Source organism: Fusarium falciforme, chromosome 13, assembly GCF_026873545.1.
Source record: "Fusarium falciforme chromosome 13, complete sequence".
In the NCBI taxonomy this organism is placed as follows: domain Eukaryota; kingdom Fungi; phylum Ascomycota; class Sordariomycetes; order Hypocreales; family Nectriaceae; genus Fusarium; species Fusarium falciforme.
Window position 1 is genome coordinate 30740 of NC_070556.1, and position 22921 is coordinate 53660.

The following is a 22921-nucleotide window of genomic DNA, read 5'->3' on the forward strand; positions in this document are numbered from 1 at the left end:
TTGGACGGGACTGCCCGTGTTAAGGCAGTGAGCCCAGTTCAGCAGTGACAAAATCGCTCCCCCCCTGCCTGGCCTCCTCTTTTCCTCATGTACATCCTCTTCCCAAGTGTTACAACACCAATCATCCCAACCCAACTGCAGTCGTCTCTGGTGAGTTCCATCGCCTGTATCATCATTCGCGATCCCAATCGAGGCCCCGAATCTCCCCTCTTACGCCCTGAGCCCCCAGCTGCTTGACCGCTCTCCTCCGTCCGTTGTCCCCGTCCCAAGGAGCGCCAACCCGCCCCCCGGCGCTTTCTGCACGTTCTCTCCTTCAGGATCACCATCCATCGCCATCTCAGCTGCTTCGCCTGCCCTCGGAGGCTTCCTCAGTTGCTAATCCGCCTCAGAGTCTACAGCAGGTCGCCCATCTCGTCGCCGCTGTCGTTCCAACGAGCACCGTCCGTCCCCCGTCGTCGTCATCCGCATCGCAAGAACAAGTCCCGAGAACACCACCACACAAGACTCCCTACGCCCTGGATGGTGGTCTCCTTTGGATCTTCCATCCATAGCTCGGCATCGTCCTCATACACTCGCATCGCCTCCGCTCTCTGGCCCTCGGCTACTAAATAGATTGTCGAGCGCCCTGTTGAGGGATCCTGCCGTGAACAGGGTCTGGCCTAGTCTATCCCAGCCAAAGCCCGCGACCGCCGTCCCCCAACCACATCCCCTACCTGTTCCTCTCTATTCACCACGCCCATCTCCGTCGAAACACTCAAACATCCTCTACTTTGACGTAATGGCTTCCATGTCGCCGCTCAACACCGCTACCAGTGCCTCAGGGGCGTCCTCGAACGGTGGCAGTGTGTCACCCCAACAGACAGCGAGCTCCAAGAACGTCGCATTCGAGGTCTTGTTTCTCGATTCTCCCCAGTATCGTGCGCGCTTGCCCATGCGAGTGCAAATATACCCTCACGATACTACAGACTCGATTGTGACGACTGTCAAGAACTTTTATGGTCTGTACTCGGGTCCGACCGTGTCAAAGGGAGTCAGTTTTGAGGACGAACACGGTAACACCCTCATTGCTCGCTATGAAAACTTCCGCAATAACATGGTCGTCTACGTCAGGGTCATTGAGGAGCCCCCGGCAAATCCGGCCGCCTATTCTCTTCATCCCTATCACAGCGCCTTGATCAGCGGCCACCCCTACTATGGTGACCATGGCCATCCCGCTCATCAAGCCCAGCGCTTTGCGCAAGACATCTCCAGACCCAGCCCCCGATCATCGTGGAGACGAAGTCCTTCTCCCAACACTGCTCGTGGCCGAAGAAGCGCTTCTGTCAGGGCAAATGGCAAGAAGGGCCGCTCTCGCTCGTCCAAGAACCCGAGCTCCACCGCCCGGGGTCATACTGAACTCTACAGCAACAGCATACCGGGATACAGCAGCGCTGATGAGCATGGCTCGGCATATGGAAAGAGCAAGGAGCAGCAGCCCACTACCGACATCAGTGTCGAGAACATTGTCGAGGGTGGATGTCGAAAAAGGGCCAAGTTTGAAAGCTCGGTAAGTGGAGACCGCCATTTTGTCAAGGCGGCCTCAAAAGACTGACAACGTCGGGTCACAGGAGCTGCCCCCGTTGGCACCGCCTCAGATGCCGGTGGCGACTTCGAACCCGTCCGTCTCCCCTGCTCGCCGTGTTGAGCCTCATCGTCCAGCGATGCCCTACGTGCAGCCGCACCAAAATCCCTTCACGCACCCCCGCCCCTTGCAGTCACCGCAGGGTTATACCAATGGAGCCTCGCACTCCTACATGTACTCAACACCGGGCCCTGATGGTCGTCGCAGCCGCGGTAGCATCGGTTATGCCAGCAATGGCAGCGCAATTGGCATTCTTCCCACTCCTGACCCAACCATCGGTAGCTGCATGTCCAAGGAGGACAAGGATGTTGCCATCCAGCTGATGCGACTTGGCGAAATGTCCAACATCTCCCACGGCCGAACGTCTGCCTCGACCCTCGATGACACATTTAGCGGCAGAGCCAATGTCGCTTCATCGACTGGTGCTACTAGCGACGGTGAGAGCAAGCGCGAGCCTGAGCTCCCTCCTGCTCGTCGCCAAAAGCTCGATGCTTCCGGCGCCATCGACAAGGCCTATCAGACTACCGAGGTGCACTTCATGGCCCCTCCTGAGACCGCTGAAGCCAGTGGTAACGACGCTGACTACGAAGATGGCGCTGATGATTCTCTTCTCTCCAACGGCAAGAGCAAACTAGTCAAGACCAACAAGGCGCCCACCAAGCACAAAAGCTCTGCCTCTATCTCCGGGTCAACATCATCCAAGACGACCAAGGACCCGCGCACCTCCAACAACACCAAAGCTAAGAAGCTGCCTGCCACCGCCAACAGCCCAATGTCCCCAGCTTCTATGCCTCCGTCGCGGAAGCAGTCGGTCGCTTCTGCCGGACAGGTTGCGCCTATTCCCAGCGAAGAAGAGCTGCCCGATCTTTCTACGAAGCTACGCTGCCAGCGCTGCCGGAAGAGCAAGAAGGGTTGCGACCGACAAAGACCCTGCGGACGCTGCCGCGACGCTGGCTTGTCTGCCGACCAGTGTATCATCATCACACCTTGATCCCTACCTTTGGCCTCCGACCGCCCAACGTCGGTGGCAAGCCGGTGCTCAACGTGGACAATTTGCGTGTCACCCTGACTTTCAATATCGCCTACGATACTGGCATCTTCCCCGGCGAAAGGCATCGTATCCAGCTCGCCGGCTGCTACCAGCTCATGTGTTATACCGGACCCGTGACCTGTCGAGCTGGTAGATGGCGAGAGGCAGAAACCAAAGGATGGCCCTATCAAGGAACTCTTCGGTCAGAAGGCCGTCCAGTCATCTTCCTCTGATGCCAGCGAGGACGAGGCATTGGATGAAGACTCCGAGCAGCTCAACGGCCTTCTCTCGCAGGATCCAAAGGCTCTGTGCTATGAGGATATCCTGATGATGGTGCGACACCCTGTCACTGGACAATCCATACCAGCCATGACCATCAAATTCATCCATCGCAAGGGGGCTGATAACAAGCCCGAACCGTACGTCCCTACTGCGTCGCACGTTGAACCATCAGTCTCCAGGCGTTGCGCTTATTGACAGTCTTCTATAGGAACCTATTCTACGTCACCCCCACCAAGAAGCTGCTCTTCTGTGCCGTTCGTACGATCCTCAACATTGCACTCCGCAATCAAGCCTTCGACGTGCCGAGCGTAACAAATGCATCCCGCTTGTTTGGAACGAAGCCTCCACGATTCATACAATGCATTCCGTTCCGGTGGAAGCAATTCAAGCTGAAGATGCCGGGTTTCCGACGGTACCGTGGCGCCACCCTCTCGGAAACCGAGGCTTTCCCGTACTCCAAGCTTAGAGACGATATGGGTCAGCAGAGCCTCGGTTCAGGACATGAGAACCGCTGGACGCCCAAGTTTGCTCGGCGAGGTGCCGCAAATGCCGCCAATGGTACGTCGTTGCTCATCTTGGAGGGGCAGAGTTCAAGATGTTGCGACATTTGAAGCCTACTGACTTGGTTCATTCTTTAGGGGACGCACCAGACTCTGTCCGCGACCAAATGATACGCCATGACCCTCGGTGTGCGACATTCTGTCAAGCTTACCTGAATACCCTTGAGCGCTTTCCTCGAGGAAAAGCAGCAGAGTCAGCTGTTCCGGCTGTCCGCGCACGTCAGCCTCACGCGCGATCCTCAAGCCACGGACATGGTGCTCCAAGAGGTGTACGCAAGCTTGCCACTGGGCCCAAAGATTGTCGAGCTCGAAGAGCAATGCGCACAGCTCAAGCGGGGCAAGGACCGGATCGAGGGCCATGAGGACGAGGAAAAGATCCGGAAGCTCACCAGTGAAATCCGCACCAAGCGCGCGCAACGTGAGAAGTGGATTATCAAAGAATACCGCGAGTATTATTTTTACCGCCGTCCCATCTGGGATATTGAAAGACAGGCACGAGGGGAAGAAGAGGAGGAGAACGTGGAGCCTGTCATTGACGTCGCCTTCCCAGAACGCGATAGACTAGCGGAGATTCTCTGCCACCAGCCCCATGACTTAACTGAAGACGAGATCTTCCAACGTAGGATCGAGGCCATCGTCTCCATGTAGCTCTGTGCGACAATTCTGACTGCAAAGAGCGAAAGGTAAAACTTAAGCATCTGGACCACTTCTGGAACCATATTCTCTCAGTCCATGGTATTCCCCCGCGGCCGTAAGACCAAGTGAAAAGAGGCGACTGCCGTAAGGTGAGGCGCCGCCACATGACCAAGGCTAAGTGACGGAGCAACGGGCGGGCTGGAGGTGGTCGATGCCATCGCCGCCGCCGACGGCTGCCCGGCGCGCAGCTGAACGATTTACAGTGTACTTGTTAAGAAAATGGGTGAAGATTAGGCCACTTTCTTAACATTTGTGTGTCAAGAAAGTAAGAATACAGGGGAAGGTGACGAAGTTGTGAATCCAAACTCTAGTCTAGCTACAGGGTATTCTCACCACGCTTTTACGTTTTGGGTTACGTTGCCACGAGGGCTGCTGCCCGCGCACGGATGAGAAATGCGTACATAGGCACAAGAATATGAGCACAGGCCCCTTTGTGCGTGTTTTATCAAAATACAAGGGGGACCTGCGGGGTGGACAGTTTGCATGTACATAATCCCAAGCCGTCAAGTTTGCGACTGGCCTTGAGCTCTGGAATGTAGCCTTGGGCGGGGCCTTGAGCCGCATCCCCCTTAGGACACGGGATTTTCTAACTAATAAGATTTGTAATCATGTAGGAAGGCCCGCGTCTTATCTTGTCGCGTCTCATATCGGTTGTCTCGGCTAGATTTGTACAGTAAACACAGACACCAAGATATGCCGCTGAGAATCGAAGATGCGCCTCCTCGCCAATCAAGGACCCAGGGTATCGCGAGGCTGCAGACCTAGGTGGAAGCGCTGGGTCTCGCATAATGTGCACACAACACTGTTTTGGCAGCGCTAGAGTGCATGGATTCAGCATTTGAACGCCATGAGCCTCCCGCCTATTCCGCAAGCTTGAGCTGGGGGTGCACGGAACTTTCCATATGCACAATTTGGCCAGCAATTCATCCCACCAGGCGCTATTGAACCCTGGCGATGCGTTATTCCTGCCGGCAATGTGGTTACGCTCGGCGAGCCCTACGGCTGATATGGACGTTGCAGCCAATCCCTTTTTCCGCGGCTTAGAGAGAGCGTACTCAACTGGCCGTGATGTGTATAGAAACAGGGATCTGGCAGCATACGAGAAGGGGTGACAAGACGTGGCACGCGTAGTAAAATGCTTCGGGGGCTTGCCCTGTGAAATCCGCTAGTTCTATCTGGCGAGGCTTGCGGATGAGCTGGTACACAAACAATCCCCATGAAGAGCTTTATGAAGGGGACCGTTGCAACCGTTGCAGAGACGGCGTAGTGCCAGCTTGTATCTGGGCCTTTTCAGAGAGGGATGCCGTTCTCGTCGCGTTGGCGCCATTTCCGGTTGGCGGTTTGCTTGAGCCACTCAAACTTACCAGAAAGTTTATGGGTGAATAGTGTCGTAGAAAAGAATTGGGTGAATGTTGGCAATGGTATAAACATACGGATGCGGAAAAGCATTGGCTAGAGACAAGGGCGGAGTGCACCGAGATCGCCTCCAGGCCTTGGTTCTCTTGATGATGGTGGGAAGAGGCGGCTGCCCCTTGCAGCAGCCCCCGACCTTAGTGACGAAGGGCGCACATCATTAACTGCCAAAGCTCGGCCGTTAAGAGGCCCAGTTGCGAGCACGGTATTATTTCCGATCTAGCACAAGCGACGGGTAAAACCCTGGCGAGCACTTGACCGCGAACCGGATCCGCCACCAATTTAAGTCTGGCTCGGCGACCAGGCATGTTGACAGGCTTTCCGATGCAACCACAATGCCTACATAAAAGCATTCTGCGCCCGTTGTATGAATTCATAGCTTGACTTAACGCCGTCATCTTTGTTTCATCTGGGCAGTGCTCAAGCCACCCCTACGCAAGCCTGCTCGGTTACCATCCCCCGATCAGCTAGCTCAACACCCCAGACGGAAGAGAGATCGTAGATGGCGTTTCAGTCTCAATTCCCAATGGGTCCTCGAATCACAGCCAAGCTTTCACACCTGGCTAGTCCTTGGGTGTTAGTCCTGGTCTGATGGTGGCCGTGGTGGCCATCCTGGTATAGCGGGAAGGGCATCTTGCATCCCAAAATGGCTTCCGACTTCGTAATGAATGACCAAGCCATCTCAAGCGAATCCCAAAGCGTGGCCAGCCTGTCCTAGCAACCAAACTCAACCAGAAGCAATGCTACCGAGCTTCTAAACTCCGTAAGCCGTGCCCCCGTTTATAGGTGTCAGTTAAGAGCCGCCCGAGTCGCATTCATGTTCCACCCAGCCAAGTAAGGATCCTCGCTCTCTACTGCACGGTGTCAGCAACTTGCCGTTGCTCTTCCGCGGGCTCTAGTCTCATCATGACTTCCTACGACTTGCTTGGTGAGTATCAGAATCAAATCGTGCCCCAGAGCTACAATGCCGGCTTCGTCGCTCTCAGCTACGTTGTCAGCATTGTCGGCGCAGGCTCGAGCCTTGAGCTTATTAACAGACGAACCGGCTTCCGAGGCCTGTTCAACCAGTATGTTCACGTGTTTGTGATGCTCAAAGTCACATATTATGTCTTTGAATGATCGCACTGACCAAATCAGCCTGTTACTCGTGAGCTCGGCCGTTACCATGGGCGGAGTAGCCATCTGGTGCATGGTGAGTAACAACAATATCCATCTTCATCACGTAGTCCTCGAATGCTCACCATCTGTTCTACCAACTAGCATTTCATTGGAAACAGAGCCATCGATCTTGCCAACGGAGAACCCGAGATGCAAATAGCCTACTCGAGGGGGTTCACAGCTGTATCCTTCTTCATCCCTATCCTCGTCTTGCTGGCCGCCTTTCTCGCAATCGGCACCAATAATACCGTTTCCTGGTGGAGAGTTATTATCGGCGGTGTTCTCTGCGGCGTTGCCACCTGCAGTATGCACTATCTCGGGAACGCGTCTATCAAAAACTATACCTGTGTATATCGGCCAGTTAATATCGTCGGATCTGCCATCATCGCCGTCGTTGCCAGCAACGTTGCCCTCTTCACGTTCTTTGTCTTTAGAGCTGTGTGGACCAATTCGTGGCAGAAGCGAGCCACCTCGGCTGCGGTCCTTGCAAGTGCTGTGTCAGGGATGCATTGGTGTGCCGCTACTGGAACTCGCTATCGACTCAGAGATATCAAGTCTGAGGGTAATGAGCCCTCTAAAGGTGCAACTGTCATTGTGGTTATCTGTTTGGTCAGTAAGCAACCGCAGTTGACAATATGAAGAGTGCGGCTAATCCAGAACAGTCTCTCGGTGCCTGTTTCATCATTGCTACCTCAGCCATTATTCGCGCGAGGAACATGAGAAAGTCGGCCCTTCGAGCGCAGCAGGTCACACTGGGAGCGGCCGTCTTTGACAAGGGCGGAAGAATTCTCATTGACCCTGATGGATTCATTCCCAGTACTGTTGTCACTGACTCCTTTCTGGAAAAGGTAGACATATATACTCTGCCACGTTGTGTATGAACCTCGACTCACTTCGCTAGAATACCAAAGACGGCTTTAGCATCAGTCACCCAATCTTCCAATGGATGTTCCAGGCATCAAGAAACTGGAGTACTATCTCGAACTTTGTCGGCGGTATGAGGCGGCACATATCACAGTTGCCGCATTCTAGTACTCACAAGGACGGACGACGTGGCATTCAGCTCATTAGCGAGTATGGAGAGATAATTGAACGCTACGACGTCATTTTTAAGGAGCTTTTCTGTCTTGCCGCAGCCGAGCTTGCGGACCGGTTTCATGAGGATATGACCTCAGTAGGTGTCTTGTGGGATGAGATTATCCCTACAGGCCCGGGCGGCAAGTGGCCACGAGCCCAATCTCGAATGGGCTCTCGTCTAAGTCTCTCTTGGGGAATGGGAGACGCTCATGATGACAACCAAAGCGGCTCTGACATGGCAGAGAAGGGACTCAACGCTCGACACCAGGACTTTGGGCGCGGCTTACTGATGTTGTTAATTCGCCGCGTCGAGTCGGATCGGGACGCCGAGCGTTTTGTGTCAGCCGGTTATCGTTTCGCCGAGCTCCATCAGGTCAGCAATATCATCAGGTCGTGCATGCAGATTCAGAGTTCCGATTTTGAGACGAAACTCCGATCCATGTCGACATACACAACCAAGCACAACGAGGCACCCCCAGGTGTTCATATAGGATTCTTCTCCATCCGAGCCTGCGTCAGCTCCGGATTCGAGATTCTGGTACAGAAGGACGCCCGACATCTTCTCCCATCCACGGCTCTTCCACTTAAGACACTCGAGAACTGGCATGTACAGTTCCTCAGGCGGTTTGAAAACATGCCAGTTTCCAAAATACTTCAAAGTCTGAAGGAGGAGATCTCGGCGCGGCAAAACGCTCAGGAGATCGAGTTTGCGGGTCAGCTATCAGAGACCATCAAGACGCTGTGTGAGTGGACACAAGAGCCCCTTTTTGAAGACGCAGTCCTCACGTCTACCATGGTTCGTGTACCCTGCCGAGACGATGAAGAATGGGTGCAATTGACCATGATTGTGATGCGGCGGGTGATTCCCATTCACTCAGTGCTGTCGAGCCCCAACTGTGAATTTGTGCCTCTTAGCTTTTTCAAGATGCGCCAGTTCTCAGCACAATTTCAACAAGAATTTATACGAGGGGTACACCAAGAGTTTGGGCACGTCGTCAAGTTGGCGGATAGGCGTGAGGGATCCCCAGATAGCGAACCTGGCTTCCTATCCAAGTTCTGGCCGTTTGGGCGGTCCGATAGTTTAGTGGCCACAAGGATGAATAGCAAGACTATGGCGGCGGTGAGGGGACGACGCGCCTTGTCGCCCAACTCACGACAGGCCCGGCCGTCATGTGGAGATATCATGATGTTTCAAGACATCACGGTCGACGTTGAAGAAAGAAAGCCGAGAGCAGAGCAAGGGCCCGGATCGGAAGACTCAGACACGCTCACGATCGCACCGACTAATTCAAAGACATCACCGGTAGCAGAGATTGAACTCCAGTCGATGGGCCACTTCAGAACCAACTTGCAGGCGGACTTACGGGTGTCCAACGACATTGGGACACGTAAAAGTTCAGTGAACCATACGTTGCCGTTTGTGGATATTCTTTTTGTCGACACGATTGAGAGCCGCGAGAAAAGGACGGCGAGAGAGGCGAGCGGTTGATTGCGCAGGCGCACGAACATTGTATATCATCTAGACACATGGATAAGAATCACTGAGAGACTCTTGATTTTCCTAGCTAAATGAACATCTAATGGTCAGTCTCGTATTGTTGGTAGTTTCATCCCTGTAATTGGGCTGTGCTGATGGCTATGCTGGAAGGATCTGACCCCCTGATCTTTCTGATCCTTTGCCCTAAGCGGTTAGATTTCCACAACGGGACCATTATAGTCTTTCCTGGCCTGTACGAAGTAATAAACAACGCTAAAAATGGCAACTGAACCAGTAACCAGAACGCTGTAATTCATCATGTCGGGGGTTGGGTTCAGCACCGGAGGCCAAAAACTAAAGAAGCCAACCACCGCCAGATAGCAGATGGTGAATATGTTGTTCGCAATACCAAAAGCGCCCGGAAGATGGAAGGGACCCCAAACGAGTTCGGCGCCTGTGGTGTTAGCCAGGGCTGGGAGATCTGAAGTAGCTGGCAACGCGAAACCTTTGGTGGTACGGCGGTAGAGGAGCAGAATAGCAGCCAAGAGGTAGGAGGCGTAGAGACAGGAAATCGAAAGGGACGTAACGTTCATGAATGCAATAGGAGACCCAAGGTTGATGAGAGATAATAGTACCGAAATTGTGGTAGTGACGGCGACAGCCCAAACGGGAACAGTGGTGCGGTCGTCGACCTTGGACAAGGTGGGCCAGAAAGGGAGACCGCGGTCACGGGCGAAGGACCAGAATACTCGTGAAGTCGAGGCAAGCATGCCGACGGTAGCGCAAGCTCCAAGGATCATGATAATTGTGGCCATGACGGTAGCACCGGCCGTGGAATTGGTCGCCTGCTTGAAGATATACATATATGGAAATCCCAGCATGCCGGGACCAGAGTTGATAGCCTCGTCAAAATTACCCATGCAGAAGACCATGGCAATGATGGCGAAACCGCAAGCACCATTGATGAATAGACTCAGTAGGACGGAAGCGGGAACCACGACAGACGGGTTCACAGTTTCCTCGGACATCTGCAAAAGCGAGTAAGTAACGACCTCCACTGGGCGTATATAAGCAAACTCTCAAACAGGGTAAAACATACGTGGAAAGCGGCATCAGCACCGATAAAGGCGAAAACATTGCCCATCATACCAACCATAAAGGATAATCCCTGAGATGGCCAGCCGCCATTGTTCACGAAGGTCGTGAAGAGCTCTTCGACATCTCCGTGAGGGCCTAGAATAACGAGGGGAATAAGGATGGCGAAGAAACCCAACACGTGCAGAATCAGGATTAAGCCCTCGAATTTGGGCAGCACCGAACTGACAAGGGTGTTTATGGACACGGCGAAAGCGAATATGGCCCAGAAGAGCAGAGTGCCTTGCCACAGCTTGGGCTCAAAGCTGTCGTTGTTCAAAGATATTAAACCCAGAATCATGTTTCCAGTGAGAAGAGCGCTAGAAGCAACGGAGCCTTGCCAGCCGCCGACCGTCAGAATCCCTGTCAGGTAGCTCAAGAACTTGGCGCAGGATCGCGGTGCCATCATGGCAACCCAGTGGTATTGTCCACCGGATGTGGGAGCCATGGAGACTAGTTCGCACATTGTAGAGAAGACGCTGAAGTTGCCGACCCAGACGATAAGGAAACTGTAGATGACGCCGGCAGTGCCGCCGTTGTTGAGGCCCTGAGCGAAGAGAACAGTGACAGCTTCCCAGGTAATCAGGATGGTACAACTAAAGCCGAGAATCGACATGGAGCCAAAATTTCGCTATTCAAGCGATGTAGTTAGTAATGGAATGAGGCTAATATAATAGAGGCTGAAAGTTGATGACGCGGTAGCGTACCTTGAGAACCTGCTTCTTGCCTAGTCGCGCCAATTGATCACTATCAGCGTAGCCGTTCGAAGACCGAGCAGAAAATGGCTTGACCTCCATCGAGACGCCGGCTTCATGGGCCTCGACGGCCACCGGTTGCCCAGCTCATAGCTGGAGTTGTCGCTACCCATCATAGCGGAGCGGGAAATGGAAGCAGAAGGCGAGTTCAACAAATGATGGACTAAAGAGGAAGGACGAGAGAAGAACAGGACAGAAGAGTTTAAAATGTAGAGAAATGAAAGAGAGAAAGAAAAATGATAAAAGGAGAAGCCAAGAATTCCAGACGATTTCAGGATGACGGCAAAAGGGGGATGTTGACGCCACCACCTCCTCCCTAAGGCGAGAAGTTGGTGGTGCTATCAGATGCTTGAGGTTGAGTTTGTTCTCGCGGTTTAACCGGCAGCCTGCTCCGGTGCCCCGGTGCATGACTGTGGAGATTAGCAACCCTGGAACCTGTCCAGGGGCCTTGACACTGCATTAGTCTACCGATGACGGCGCCTTGATGTAGCAGGTGAAGAGGGTCAGTGCTACAACGTCCAGGGTTCATATTTGCTGACAGCCAGACTACCATTGCTTTTTTTACGTCTCTCGGCTGTCCAGCACAAGAATTGAGCGGCGGCGGCATACGGCATTATGAGGCGCTTTGGGAAGACGCCACATGGAAAGTTGATCGTGCTCCATTCCAGGTCAAAGCGCCCCCTTGTCCGATCTAATAGCCAATCCGCCCTTTTCTATCCAGCCACGTTGCCAAGTTGGCACCTCCTCCGTTTTCACCCTGCCCCCGTCATGTCCGTGCTACTATGTATACAAGCATTCTCTTTAAATCGCTGCCATCCCGCACTACTCCTGTGGCTAACATGCGGCAAACATGTACAAAACCTGTTCCCCTATGAATTGAATTACCCGTGCCATGGCTCATCTACATGTTGGGTCCTCGCTTTGGCCCCCTGCAGAGTGGTGCATCATCTTGATGCCTCTTCACGCCCTCAGCTTCCCGGATGATTTCGCTCTTAACAAGATTGGGGATTCAAGCTGTCCGACCCCTTGATCGATTTCCATTCACGACGCTGGGCTACAATGTTTCCCTGTGCGTGAGATCCAAAGCGCTGTGCCTCCTTCAGCGGGGAAAGAGAAATTCTCTTCAATCTTCCCCAAGGGCTCTTTCGTGCATGCTCCGCATTTCCACTTGCCATGTCTGGAGGATGAGGATTGACTGACTTGAGTGGCTCGTGCGGCGGCTTTGCCCCTCCGAAGCAGCACCCTGCTGCTCCGTCGTTGTTTTTACAGCCCCTCGTGAGTTTGGCTTAGAGAAGTCAGCCAACTCGAATACTTGGCTATGCTGTGATTCAGTCGTAATAGCCTCCTCGATCAACCTGAACGGTCGTGACCTAGTGCCTAGAGGGGTGCTCCCGCTTGACTTGTTTCCACTGCACCCCGGCCTCCCACTCGGGTAGCCGTTGGTGCTAGTCTTGCCCTGTCGCCGAAGGTCATCCATACGGATCTGGCCGGATTCCACGCTGTCGAGAAAGGGCTTGAAGCTGGGAATGCAAACGGTGAGGATGGAGAGACACTGGACTAGCTGTAAAGCGATAGCGGCTTTCCAGATCGAGAAAGTGAAATCGGTGGCACCAAAGGCCTTGTTGGAAAAATAGATTTGAACCGCAATTGCGGGCGTAACACTTTTCCGTCTTTGTTAGCGTTTTTCTATTGCACAAATTCTAGATAGATTAATCGCAACTGCGTGATTGAAACGTACAGGATACGGCTGCCAAAAACACCCATCACCAAAGCCTTCTTGGACCATGATGTTTGGATTTTCAGAACGCTTTCGCACATGATGACAACAATAGCAATGTCCGAGGCAATATTTGTGAGGGAATAGTAAGTCCAGAAAGCAGTTCGGTTGATGCAGTCTTTGTCGTCAGCGTACCTCCACGGCGTAGGTAGTCGGCACTGGAAGAGGTTGACAACGAGCGCAGTGAATCCCCACCCGCCGACGACAGCCTCACAGCCAAAAATGATCCATTTCTGGCCTTCCCGGCTCATAATCCGGAGACCGACGATGCCTGATAGCTTGCAACAGAAAAGAGAGGTAATGAACATGATGTTGGCCGCGTATTGGCTCTACAATCGGAATACTCGATCAGTCCTTCTGTCCATGATTCTGCGGGTTGCGGTCAACGCATCTACCTTGAAGAATGTGTCGATTTCGCGGGAGTTCAACGTGTTGAAATGCCGCCCCAGTCCATTATCACATCCCGCGAACACAGCGATGGACTGGCCGATTGCAAGGACCTGCGGGTACGGGCGTGAGCACACAGCGGTTGGATGTTTCGCTAGGTGAATCGCGTTGACAGGTCTATCTACTTACACTTGCAACAATGGTGAGGATATCATCGGCCCTCAGGGTTTTGATCATGCGGATCTTGGTTCCCGTGCGGACAGAGCATGCGAGAAGAGCGATGACGAGGAACATCAAGGTTAAGACCTGGACTAGCGGAGACTTGTTGGTGTCGGTGATAACCTTTTGTGTAGGATTCATGTCAGGCGAAGCAGCGGTTGTTACGGTTACAATGGTGGGAGTAACGGAAGAATCGAGTGAAAAGGATGGAGGGGAACCATGACGATTGAGGAAAAGCACGACGGTTGGGGGAGAACAAATAGAAACAATAGCTGCCCGCAGGAAAGGTGAGGAAGAAAGTCAAGTGCCTCAAGACCCGAGGTTGGGGAACGTTGATTGCGTGAAAAATCCCAGAGCCGCTTCTTGGAAGCGGCGCGGGAAGAGGGCAGGGCGGCATTGTTGACCTAGATAGCAGTTGAGATTGCCAGGATCGCCTTCACTTACTTGGCTTGGCACAGTTTGTCGATAGTGTCTGGGCTGAGCCTTGTGGGTGCAAACGAGAGTTGGCTAGATTCAATCACTGCTCCTCCCCAGCCCAAAACACGAAACAGGGGCACGGTCCGCCGACGACGGAACACCTTCGGCACGCGGCCGTGGTCTGGAACAGCCCCCTGGAAAGGACGTAGCTAAGTGGTTCCATGATGCACCGTGATGAATTGAAAAACCTGCCCGTGACTTGCTGGTCTTTTAATTACTCAGGACCAGTTCATAAGGGTGTAATGTTGATGGATGTCTAAGCTTCCAGTTCGAATTAAGGTATCTTGGCATAGAAAGTGTGCGGAGAAGATACTACGCCACCAATCTGTCAGCTTGGCCGAAAACAGGCAAGCTTCACCAAGACTGAGTTCAGGCACAGTGATAAGAGCCACATTTCAAGGGGTTCATATCCTTATGACATATGCATTGACACTCCATTCGACCAGGATGTGAGATATGAGATATGATATCACCAAATTGCCCCGTGCGCGCCTTTGCGGCTGTCGATCAATCGGTCCGCGGAGAACTATCCGGGAGGGCCCGCGCACCATGTAACCTTCATGATTGGTCCTAAACCCCCGGCCCTCAAGTCGGGTAGCTTACCCTGGCCATCCACAAGACGGGTGTTCACCCGTTATCTCGGCGTCCATGTCCGCAATTAGCCGCCTCCCCAAGTCGTTGATGTGGGGCATGGAGCGTTGTGGATCCGCTGCTAATTCAAGAGGTCGGGCAGGATCGAGGCAGACCACAGAGAAAGCGTGAAGCTGTTGTTGGGGCAAAAATTATGGACAAGAGCTGGTTGACGGGAGATAATGATGCAAAATAATTGGCCTACACGCGTCATCGGAAGGGCAGATGGCGCGCTGGTCTCTGAGACCAGAACGACGCGTGTCTTCCGAGGCTGCAAGACACCAATGTGCAAGTTTCCTTCAAACGTATGTCCGGGCGGTTTTACCAAGACCTAGCATTGTGTGGTTGTACAGGATCGTGGTTGGTGGAAGCTTTAAGATTTAATTACCTGTGAAAGGAGCATGAAACAGCGGAGGGTAACACTTCGAAACTCTCTTGGGAAACCTTTTTCATGTATATTACAGATACAACCATATAAACGGGTTGTCGGGCCGCATGCAATTCCGTGCTCTCCACAACTGCCGCCTTTCCATGCTTCCTTCGGATCATCTTGAAGCTTTATTCGCCTCTTCCGTATCCCAACGGGGGAAGCAGAGCCATTTTAACTTTTTACCGGCCTGTCAACTCCTGAAAGCTTGCCTAAATCGGTAAGCCGACGGGGTTTTGAAACGACTTTTGATGGCTTGTTTGGTTGCATTGCTTGTGTAGCACGAGGACAGAGCACATAACCTGACAACATCTACCGACTACAGTGCTATCTTCGCAACTATCTTGTGCGTATAGTTTTATTGTCAAGTTCAAGTTCAACGGCTCAACATGGCTTCTCTTGCACTTCTCTTCTTTGGCGTGGTCGTCCAACTGGCTGCTGGTCAGACGCCCGGCAACACAACCGAGGTGCATCCCAGGCTTGACACGTTCCGATGCACAGTCCTCGGCGGCTGCAAGAAGCATACAAACTACATCGTCGTCGAGTCGAGCCAGCACCCCATTCGCCAAGCCTCCAACGGCTTCCACTGCGGCAACTGGGGCGAGCGGCCAAACAGCACGGCATGTCCCGATGCTGCGTCTTGCGCCAAAAACTGCATCATCGAGAGCGTCCCCGACTACCAAGTCCAGGGAATCAGCACATCCGGCAGCGAGCTCCGCCTCCGGCAGATGCACAAAAACGTCACAGTCTCTCCTCGGGTTTACCTGCTGGACGAGAACGAGCAAGAATACGACATGATGTATCTTACAGGTTCCGAGCTGGCGTTTGACGTCGAAATGTCAAAGCTGCCTTGCGGCATGAACAGCGCTCTCTACCTTTCCGAGATGCTAGTGGATGGTGGCAAGAGCCTGAGTCCTCATAACAAGGCCGGGGCGTACTACGGTACTGGATATTGCGACGCCCAGTGTTTCGTGATCCCGTTCATTCAACGGAGTGGTAAGTGTACTATCCCCGCTGTTCGATCATGACTAACATGACAAAGGGCAACATTGCTGGTCGAGGTTCATGCTGCAACGAGCTTGACATCTGGGAGGCAAACTCTCGAGCTACCCACATTGCACCTCACCCTTGCAGCGAACCCGGCCTCTACGAATGCACCGGTGCGGAGTGCGGCTCCGAGGGTGTATGCGATAAGTCGGGCTGCGGATGGAACCCCAACCGCCACCGCAACACCGACTACTATGGACGCGGCGGCTCTTTCAAGGTCGACAGCACACGAAAGTTCACCGTGGTGACCCAGTTCCTAGCCGATAAGAATGGTGCCCTCAAAGAGTTGCACCGACACTACGTGCAGGACAACAAGATCATCGAGAGCGCAACCGTGACTCTCCCCGGCGTCCCCAAAGTCAACTTTATGAACGACGAATACTGCTCAGCCACGGGCGCCGGCGCATTCACAAGACTCGGCGGCATGAAGGGCATGGGCGAGTCCATGACCCGCGGCATGGTCCTCGTCATGAGTCTCTGGTGGGACGAAGGCGGCTTCATGAACTGGCTTGACCAAGGCGAGGCCGGACCTTGCAACGCCACCGAGGGCAGTCCCGCCTCGATTCTCAAGATTGAGCCAAACCCAGAGGTGACTTTCAGCAACATTAGGATCGGCGAGATCAACTCGACCTTCTCCTTGGGCTCTCATTGTAGGCGGGATAGCGTTCTGAGGGCGGTAGAGAAGCCTCATGTACGGCATCATCTTCACCAGCACCAGCGTCGACACAGCCTCTAGGTGTTTAAGCGTTTGCTACAAGGCGGAGTTTATAGTCGAACATTGTTTATATTGAAGAAGTGTATGGTTGAATAGTGCTTGAGTGTACCAGTGGTGTAAGACCATCTGCTTTTACGAGAAGAGGCTATTTCATCCACATTTCCACGCCACGCCTCCTGAGTTTAGTCAAGTCACGAGCGAGCTCGATATTGTTATAAAGCACCTTGATATTGTTTGATTCTATGCTCTCACTATATGTTCGGTAGTTACTTGCAACCCACACAGGAGTCCAACCACCCGCCAAAAAGAACCTAATGCCTCTTGACTGAATAGCTCGAGGGAGCAAAAAACATACAACAGCGAGGATTCGCTGGTCGTCACCGACCCAACTACTAATCCGCCCCTCACCGGCTTGTCTATGGGAGAGCGGACGGGATCCCGAATTCTCCGGTGGGTATGGTCGTATGTGCTAGAGGGAGGCGAGGAAGCAGCATTTCACTGTGAGGCGAGAGTGCGAGGAGCATGGTGTCACCAGGGCCTTTCTCTGCTGTAGGGCGAGCTACAGTACGAGTAGGAAAGTGCCTGTTGGTTGGGGGATCGAGCATGTATAGGGCTCCCCGTTGATCTATATGTATGTATGTATGTATATTGTTCGTTCCCCGTTGATCTAAGGGGTCTTTGCGGGTAGTCTAGGCGAGGTCAAATGCGGTAGCAATTACCGGTACTTTTCTAGTGGATGGGCAGTAAAGGAACTGAGACATAGCCTCCATGACCGGAATGACCGACATGGTCCACTGAACGCCACCATGCTCATGGGTGCACACAGCCAAGGCGTGTCAGACTCACGGGAGCAATCAAAGAACCTTGGACGGATCTCAGGATCAATTTTTGCCTGGTCCATCATCGAAACTCTCACATCAACAACAAGTCCGCTCCTTGAAAACGACATGGACAGCTCGCGGGAACACTCTGTACGGCCTGAAGAACACCCCTACAGACCGAGGAACCGACTCCACAACAGACGGAGACATACAACGCTTTTTGCAGAACAATCGTTGATGTCTGCAAGGATCGTGTCACTCGCCTCTGGCGTTACCAGACTTTCACTTTCAGCGCACAAGACGATCAGTGGGGATATTCTTGGACTGGTCGTACAGGAATCCCCTTGAATCATTTCGCAAGACGATGGCATGGTCTGGAGGTTGTTCCATACACCAGGTCTGCTGAGGATACGATGAACATGAATACCGATCCCAGCAATCCCTCTTTTCCAGGAACTGCTGGACAGTCAGCGACAGGTGCAGATGCAACAGTTGACGAGATGACAAGAAACATCTGTCAGAACCGCGTGGCTCACATGGCAGAATTGTTTCTACAGACCTGCCCTGGGGACTGGAACTCTGGTTTTGGTCCACTGGCTTACGGCACCATTTCACGTGCTTTGAAAAGAGATCTGCCAATGGAAGAACTCGATGAAATTGCTGCCACCATCGCATTCCGGTGGGAAATGGCATTATATGCCGACCACCTTGTTGAGGCGTTCGACCTTGCAATGCCTGGTGGGAAAACCTGCATCTTGTGGGACAGGCAAAATGGAAACTTGGAAGCTGGGCGCTTTCACCAGTATTCTGTGATCTATTACTTGTTGGTCAATGCAGAATTTGATCCAGTCCCAGCTGACAATCAAGGACCCCCGTTCATCAGATTCTTATATTATATGGCCGCCGCGATTGCAATCACGAACCTGCCTGAGGATGCGACCACAGCACTGATAAAAGAACTGATCAGCTACACGGACAGCATGAAGAGGTTTCACCAAGACCGTGTCAGTTCGGAGTATACCACCTTACAACGTGCTCAAGACTGGTTCAAAGAGATTGGGAGAAGGATGAGGGTTGCCCAGCGCGTTTAGTTGTGGCGTTGAGGTTGCGATATGTCTACTCCGTAGACGGCCTTGGGATAAAAGGGAGAAGACGGGCTGGGATGTTGGATCTGTGTTAGTGTACACCAGCTCTTGGTGTCTTGTTCGGAAGATTTCCTGACCAGGGGTTGAAAACCCTCTGGTCCCTTATCTGGCATGGGCCAAGCCTCACCGTTCACATGGCGCGGCGCTATCGACTACCGCCGTAAACTATTAATTGATGCATCGATTGGCGCTGTGCTAGTGATTGGCTAATTGAGGTTTATCCTATCACGGTGAGAGGTAAACTAATGTACCGTCCATCATTTGACCCAGAAGTGCCGAAATGGGCGCAATGTCTTGCCACTCCAATTGCCGTCCCTGAAACCTCCTCCAATAGGACTACAGGGAGTGACGTGCGCCTGGACAAGCGCCAACGCAGGTGGCTGTCAACTGAACTTCGGCCCCTCGCTGCGGGCATTGACGGGGCCGTTGCATTCGCACGTTGATCAAAGCAAGCGCGCTACCAGATGCCGAGACGGATCTGGCAACGTCGGTGATTGGTCATATGTTGGCAGTCTCGAACGACATATAACCGGTGCCCTGGACTGTCTGTTCTCAGCTGAACCACAACAGGCGTTGTGGCGTTGATATTCAACGAATTATCAGAGTACACGCTGCGGGGAGACATGCTAATTCTCAAGTTAGAGGATAGCCACAGCTGAGAATAAGGTGATTTTCTTTCTCTTCCATTCGGAATTGATCGCAATTACGTCACAATGAGACGAATCAAGTGCCACTGTGGTCGAGATGCCCCTTGCGTAGTATGTCCCCGGCGTTATGGTTCTGCAACTGTGGGGGGACGGGATGGTGAGCAGGTGCCTGCATCAACACAGTGGGCAATTCCGCGAAATATTGGGCTTTCAAGTCTGAGTGCGGGTGCCCAGTTGAATTTGTCTATGACCCAAACCTACTCTACGATAAGTGAGAAGCCTTGGGCTAAGTTTCCCGTAAGCGAGCAACCTAACTGACGGAGCTTCTAGACCCAATATTCCATTGTGTTATTGAGGCCGTAATCGCAACCGCTTCCGAATGTAAAGACAAACAGCTCACTATCAGTTGTGGCCCTCCACCAACCTGGAACCAGATGCCCCACGCAGCGTGTGCACTGATAATTCGTAGACTCTTCACGCCACGGCCATTGTGGTTCAGCTGAGGAACCCAGGCGGCCGGTAATATTGTGCCATGTGAGCAACCATCGACGTTGCCGGACCCGGTCTCGGCGTCTTGGCATCGGGCACTCGCTCTGGGGAAACGGTGGACCCGGTGGGCTAATGCAACGACCCTGGAGCGAGGAGCCGAGAGACCTGGTCCAGACCCCAGCGGTTCAGCTTGAATGGGATGAGTTGTTGGTTGTTTCGCCCCCATGATGGACCGGAAAGGTCGCCGAACTCCCTGTTTGGAGGTGACAACTATCAAGCAAACATGCGCCTAGCAGACAATAGTGTCCCGGGCGCTTCCCCGCGGCGAATGACGAGGCTGGGAGTGAGACCGTTCGCCCTATCTCCTCGAGCTCACAAAAAATCTCACTCAACGCAAGTCGCCAAAGAGAGGTTTGGATCACTTCTGATTTCCAATAGTCGCAGTTCTCGTCAAGCCTGAGTACTCTCCAAAGGTCTAGACTGACTCTGGCCTCCCAATCATAGCTCATGCTTATTGTTGCTTACCAAGTGGTGGCGAACACATGGCATACAATCTCACAGACCACGGTCCGGAGATGCCCAACCCGACATTGTCCTGTCTCCTACTTATAGGTTTCGGGCCCTCGCCCCAGCTCAAGCCGGAGAGGAAACGCAACCTCAGCCTCGAACTACCAGCAGGTCTGGGCTGGACTCCTAACACATCCCCTTCAACCAGAGTCCTTGCTTCCAACTGATCTTCTTTCACCTTTCCTCGTCGACGGCTGACGTACCCAACGACAGTCATCAACATGAAGTCTCGCCTCTCGGGCTTGGGCTTGGGCTTGACAGCCCTTGCCTCCTTTCTGAGCACGGCTTCGGCTGCGGCCTGTAGCAACTCAGCCACCGCCTTCGACCAAGAAACTTTGAAATCTGGCTGCTGTACCTCATGGATCACTAAGCGCGATGTTGGCGCGATGCCAGTGCCATCCCTCATGGAACGAGACGACTGCCCCACTGCTACGTGTTGCGAAAAGAAGAAGACCTTGTACAGCCTTACCCCCAAGGGATCTGATATCCAATGCGGCAGCAAATTCGCCACCAGCGACCAAGACGGAGACACTACCGGCGGGATCCAATACACTTTCGGACCCTGCTCAGGCGCGTCCACAAAGACTTGCTTGATCATCACTGTCACGCCCGTGAAGAGTGATGGTGACTGCTACACACTGGCCAGCGGAATCTCCGTCTTCATCGACGATCAAAGCGTGGCACCAACCACCAACGCCGGTGGTTGGAACTTTGGCAACGCCGCACAGGGCACCACGCCGTATTGCACTAAAAAGACGGGCTCATCTGCTTGCCAGTACTGGAGCTGCGAGTTCGAGCAGTCCCTCTGGGAGAGCAAAGTCAAGAACCAGGGCGACGACGGGCTCTGCGGCAACACCATCTCGGTTGGTGTCCACTTCGGCATTGGCTCGGCCACCTGCACCCAAGGAAACACAGGGCTGAAATACGGCAGCAACTTCTTCCAGTATGAGAAGGTCAAGTTCACCTGCTCCGAGGTATGCGATACCTCGTCCCTCTGCTGCTGCCCCTGCAACTCGGATACCCATTGCTGTCCGGGTGATACCTACTGCGGTGGGGACGGGAAACCAGCAAATCCCCTATGCGAGCCGGAGTGCTGTCCAGGCCAGACGAGATGCGATACCCCCTTGTGTAAAAACGACCCGACTCCGAACTGTTGCCCCAAGACGGAGAACTACTGCGGTACCGATGACCACGTGGAAAATCACGAATGCCCAGCGGAATGTTGTCCGGGCCAAACGAGGTGTGACAACCCCTTGTGTAAGAACGACCCAACTCCAAACTGTTGCCCTAGCACGGAGAACTACTGCGGCACCGATGACCACGTGGAAAATCACGAATGCCCGGCAGAGTGCTGCTCAGGCCAGACGAGATGCGATAACCCCGAATGCAAAAACGACCCAACCCCGAACTGTTGTCCAGACACGGAGAACTACTGCGGCAACGATGGCCACACCCTCAACACACAGTGTCCGCCAACATGCTGCGGAGGACAGTGCTGCGACGACAAGCTCTGCTGCGACCCCCCAAGCGATTACAGCTTCTGTCCCCAGCCGCAATGCCAGTACGGCACAGGATGGGGCTGGATGCTGCCGGATGTCGATGATGTGAGCCACTTTGTCAACAAGCTCAAGTTGTGCAGCGCAAATCGCTGGGGCGAGTGGTTCGACATCGCCAGTCTCCCATACACAGGCGACCTGGTTGTCGGGCGAGGAGCCAACCAAGTCGCCAATGGAGACGTTGTTGGCACCGTCTCGCTCAGCACTGACACCGCTACGACGGTCAAGGCCTGCTTCGACCTCACCAAGGCGAGCGCGCACATCACCAGCGTGCACGCCGAAGTGTCCTGCGACCCCTTCGACAGCACCAAGTACATCAACAGCAAGAAGAAGTCGTTCAACATTTGCGCGCCTGGCCAGTGGACTTACAAGTTCCCGCCGTCTGGCTGCCTTGACTGGGTACACTCGCAGCACGATATCTGCATCATGGGTATCCCGAAGTGCTCTGGTCATTACTACGCCATCTTTCATGCTTCTGTGACGAAGAACTCGGATGGGTCCTGCAGCACGCTCTCATCTTGCTGGACAGATACTTGAAGGCGGTCTAATCATTTGCAGAGGGTTTCAGGGAATTTCTCATTCTTTGCTCTTGCATTCTTTGTTTGTGGTTGGGTTGACGCTTCGCCGCTCACACGCAGCCGGATGACACAGAGGATTGTCTCATCAAGTTGAGGGAAAAGGATATACTCAGAGGATTAGGTAAACGATCTACGCAACCCGGCGACTGATAGGTGGTAGTAATAGTAGTAGGTTTTATTACGCCCGGGAGAACTAGTCTCATAGGGCCGTTAGATACGCTTTGTGTCGCACTGAG

At 53.4% G+C, this 22921-nt stretch overlaps 5 protein-coding genes and 1 pseudogene across 6 annotated transcripts, besides 1 other annotated feature; 4 read left to right on the top strand and 2 right to left on the bottom strand.

Annotated features, from left to right (window-relative positions):
* Window positions 1-385: 385 nt before the first annotated feature.
* On the top strand, window positions 386-4141 carry NCS54_01462200 (Zn(2)-C6 fungal-type domain-containing protein; the record flags this gene model as incomplete). The annotated part of the gene is made up of 7 exons (XM_053159762.1): window positions 386-1546; window positions 1608-2532; window positions 2592-2785; window positions 2829-3070; window positions 3142-3491; window positions 3572-3620; window positions 3661-4141. The coding sequence occupies exons 1-7, from the start codon at window positions 779-781 to the stop codon at window positions 4139-4141; spliced, it is 3009 nt and encodes a 1002-aa protein (XP_053015737.1). The 5' UTR covers window positions 386-778.
* A 2367-nt stretch (window positions 4142-6508) lies between these two features.
* NCS54_01462300 (MHYT domain-containing protein) lies at window positions 6509-9326 on the top strand (the record flags this gene model as incomplete). Its single annotated transcript, XM_053159763.1, has 5 exons — window positions 6509-6669; window positions 6740-6794; window positions 6863-7369; window positions 7423-7608; window positions 7662-9326. 5 exons carry the CDS (start codon window positions 6509-6511, stop codon window positions 9324-9326), a joined length of 2574 nt encoding a protein of 857 aa, XP_053015738.1.
* Window positions 9327-9526: 200 nt separating this feature from the next.
* On the bottom strand, window positions 9527-11287 carry NCS54_01462400 (annotated as a pseudogene). Its single transcript has 3 exons — window positions 11156-11287; window positions 10414-11079; window positions 9527-10342 (listed from the first exon to the last, which is right to left on the bottom strand).
* Window positions 9527-11287: a sequence feature.
* A 1039-nt stretch (window positions 11288-12326) lies between these two features.
* Window positions 12327-13727, bottom strand: NCS54_01462500 (Hypothetical protein; the record flags this gene model as incomplete). Its single annotated transcript, XM_053159764.1, has 4 exons — window positions 12327-12864; window positions 12942-13309; window positions 13376-13480; window positions 13557-13727. 4 exons carry the CDS (start codon window positions 13725-13727, stop codon window positions 12327-12329), a joined length of 1182 nt encoding a protein of 393 aa, XP_053015739.1.
* Window positions 13728-15509: 1782 nt separating this feature from the next.
* Window positions 15510-16903, top strand: NCS54_01462600 (Glucanase; the record flags this gene model as incomplete). Its single annotated transcript, XM_053159765.1, has 2 exons — window positions 15510-16091; window positions 16163-16903. The coding sequence occupies 2 exons, from the start codon at window positions 15510-15512 to the stop codon at window positions 16901-16903; spliced, it is 1323 nt and encodes a 440-aa protein (XP_053015740.1).
* A 3869-nt stretch (window positions 16904-20772) lies between these two features.
* Window positions 20773-22644, top strand: NCS54_01462700 (Hypothetical protein; the record flags this gene model as incomplete). The annotated part of the gene is made up of 1 exon (XM_053159766.1): window positions 20773-22644. The coding sequence occupies one exon, from the start codon at window positions 20773-20775 to the stop codon at window positions 22642-22644; it is 1872 nt and encodes a 623-aa protein (XP_053015741.1).
* Between the last annotated feature and the right edge of the window lie 277 nt (window positions 22645-22921).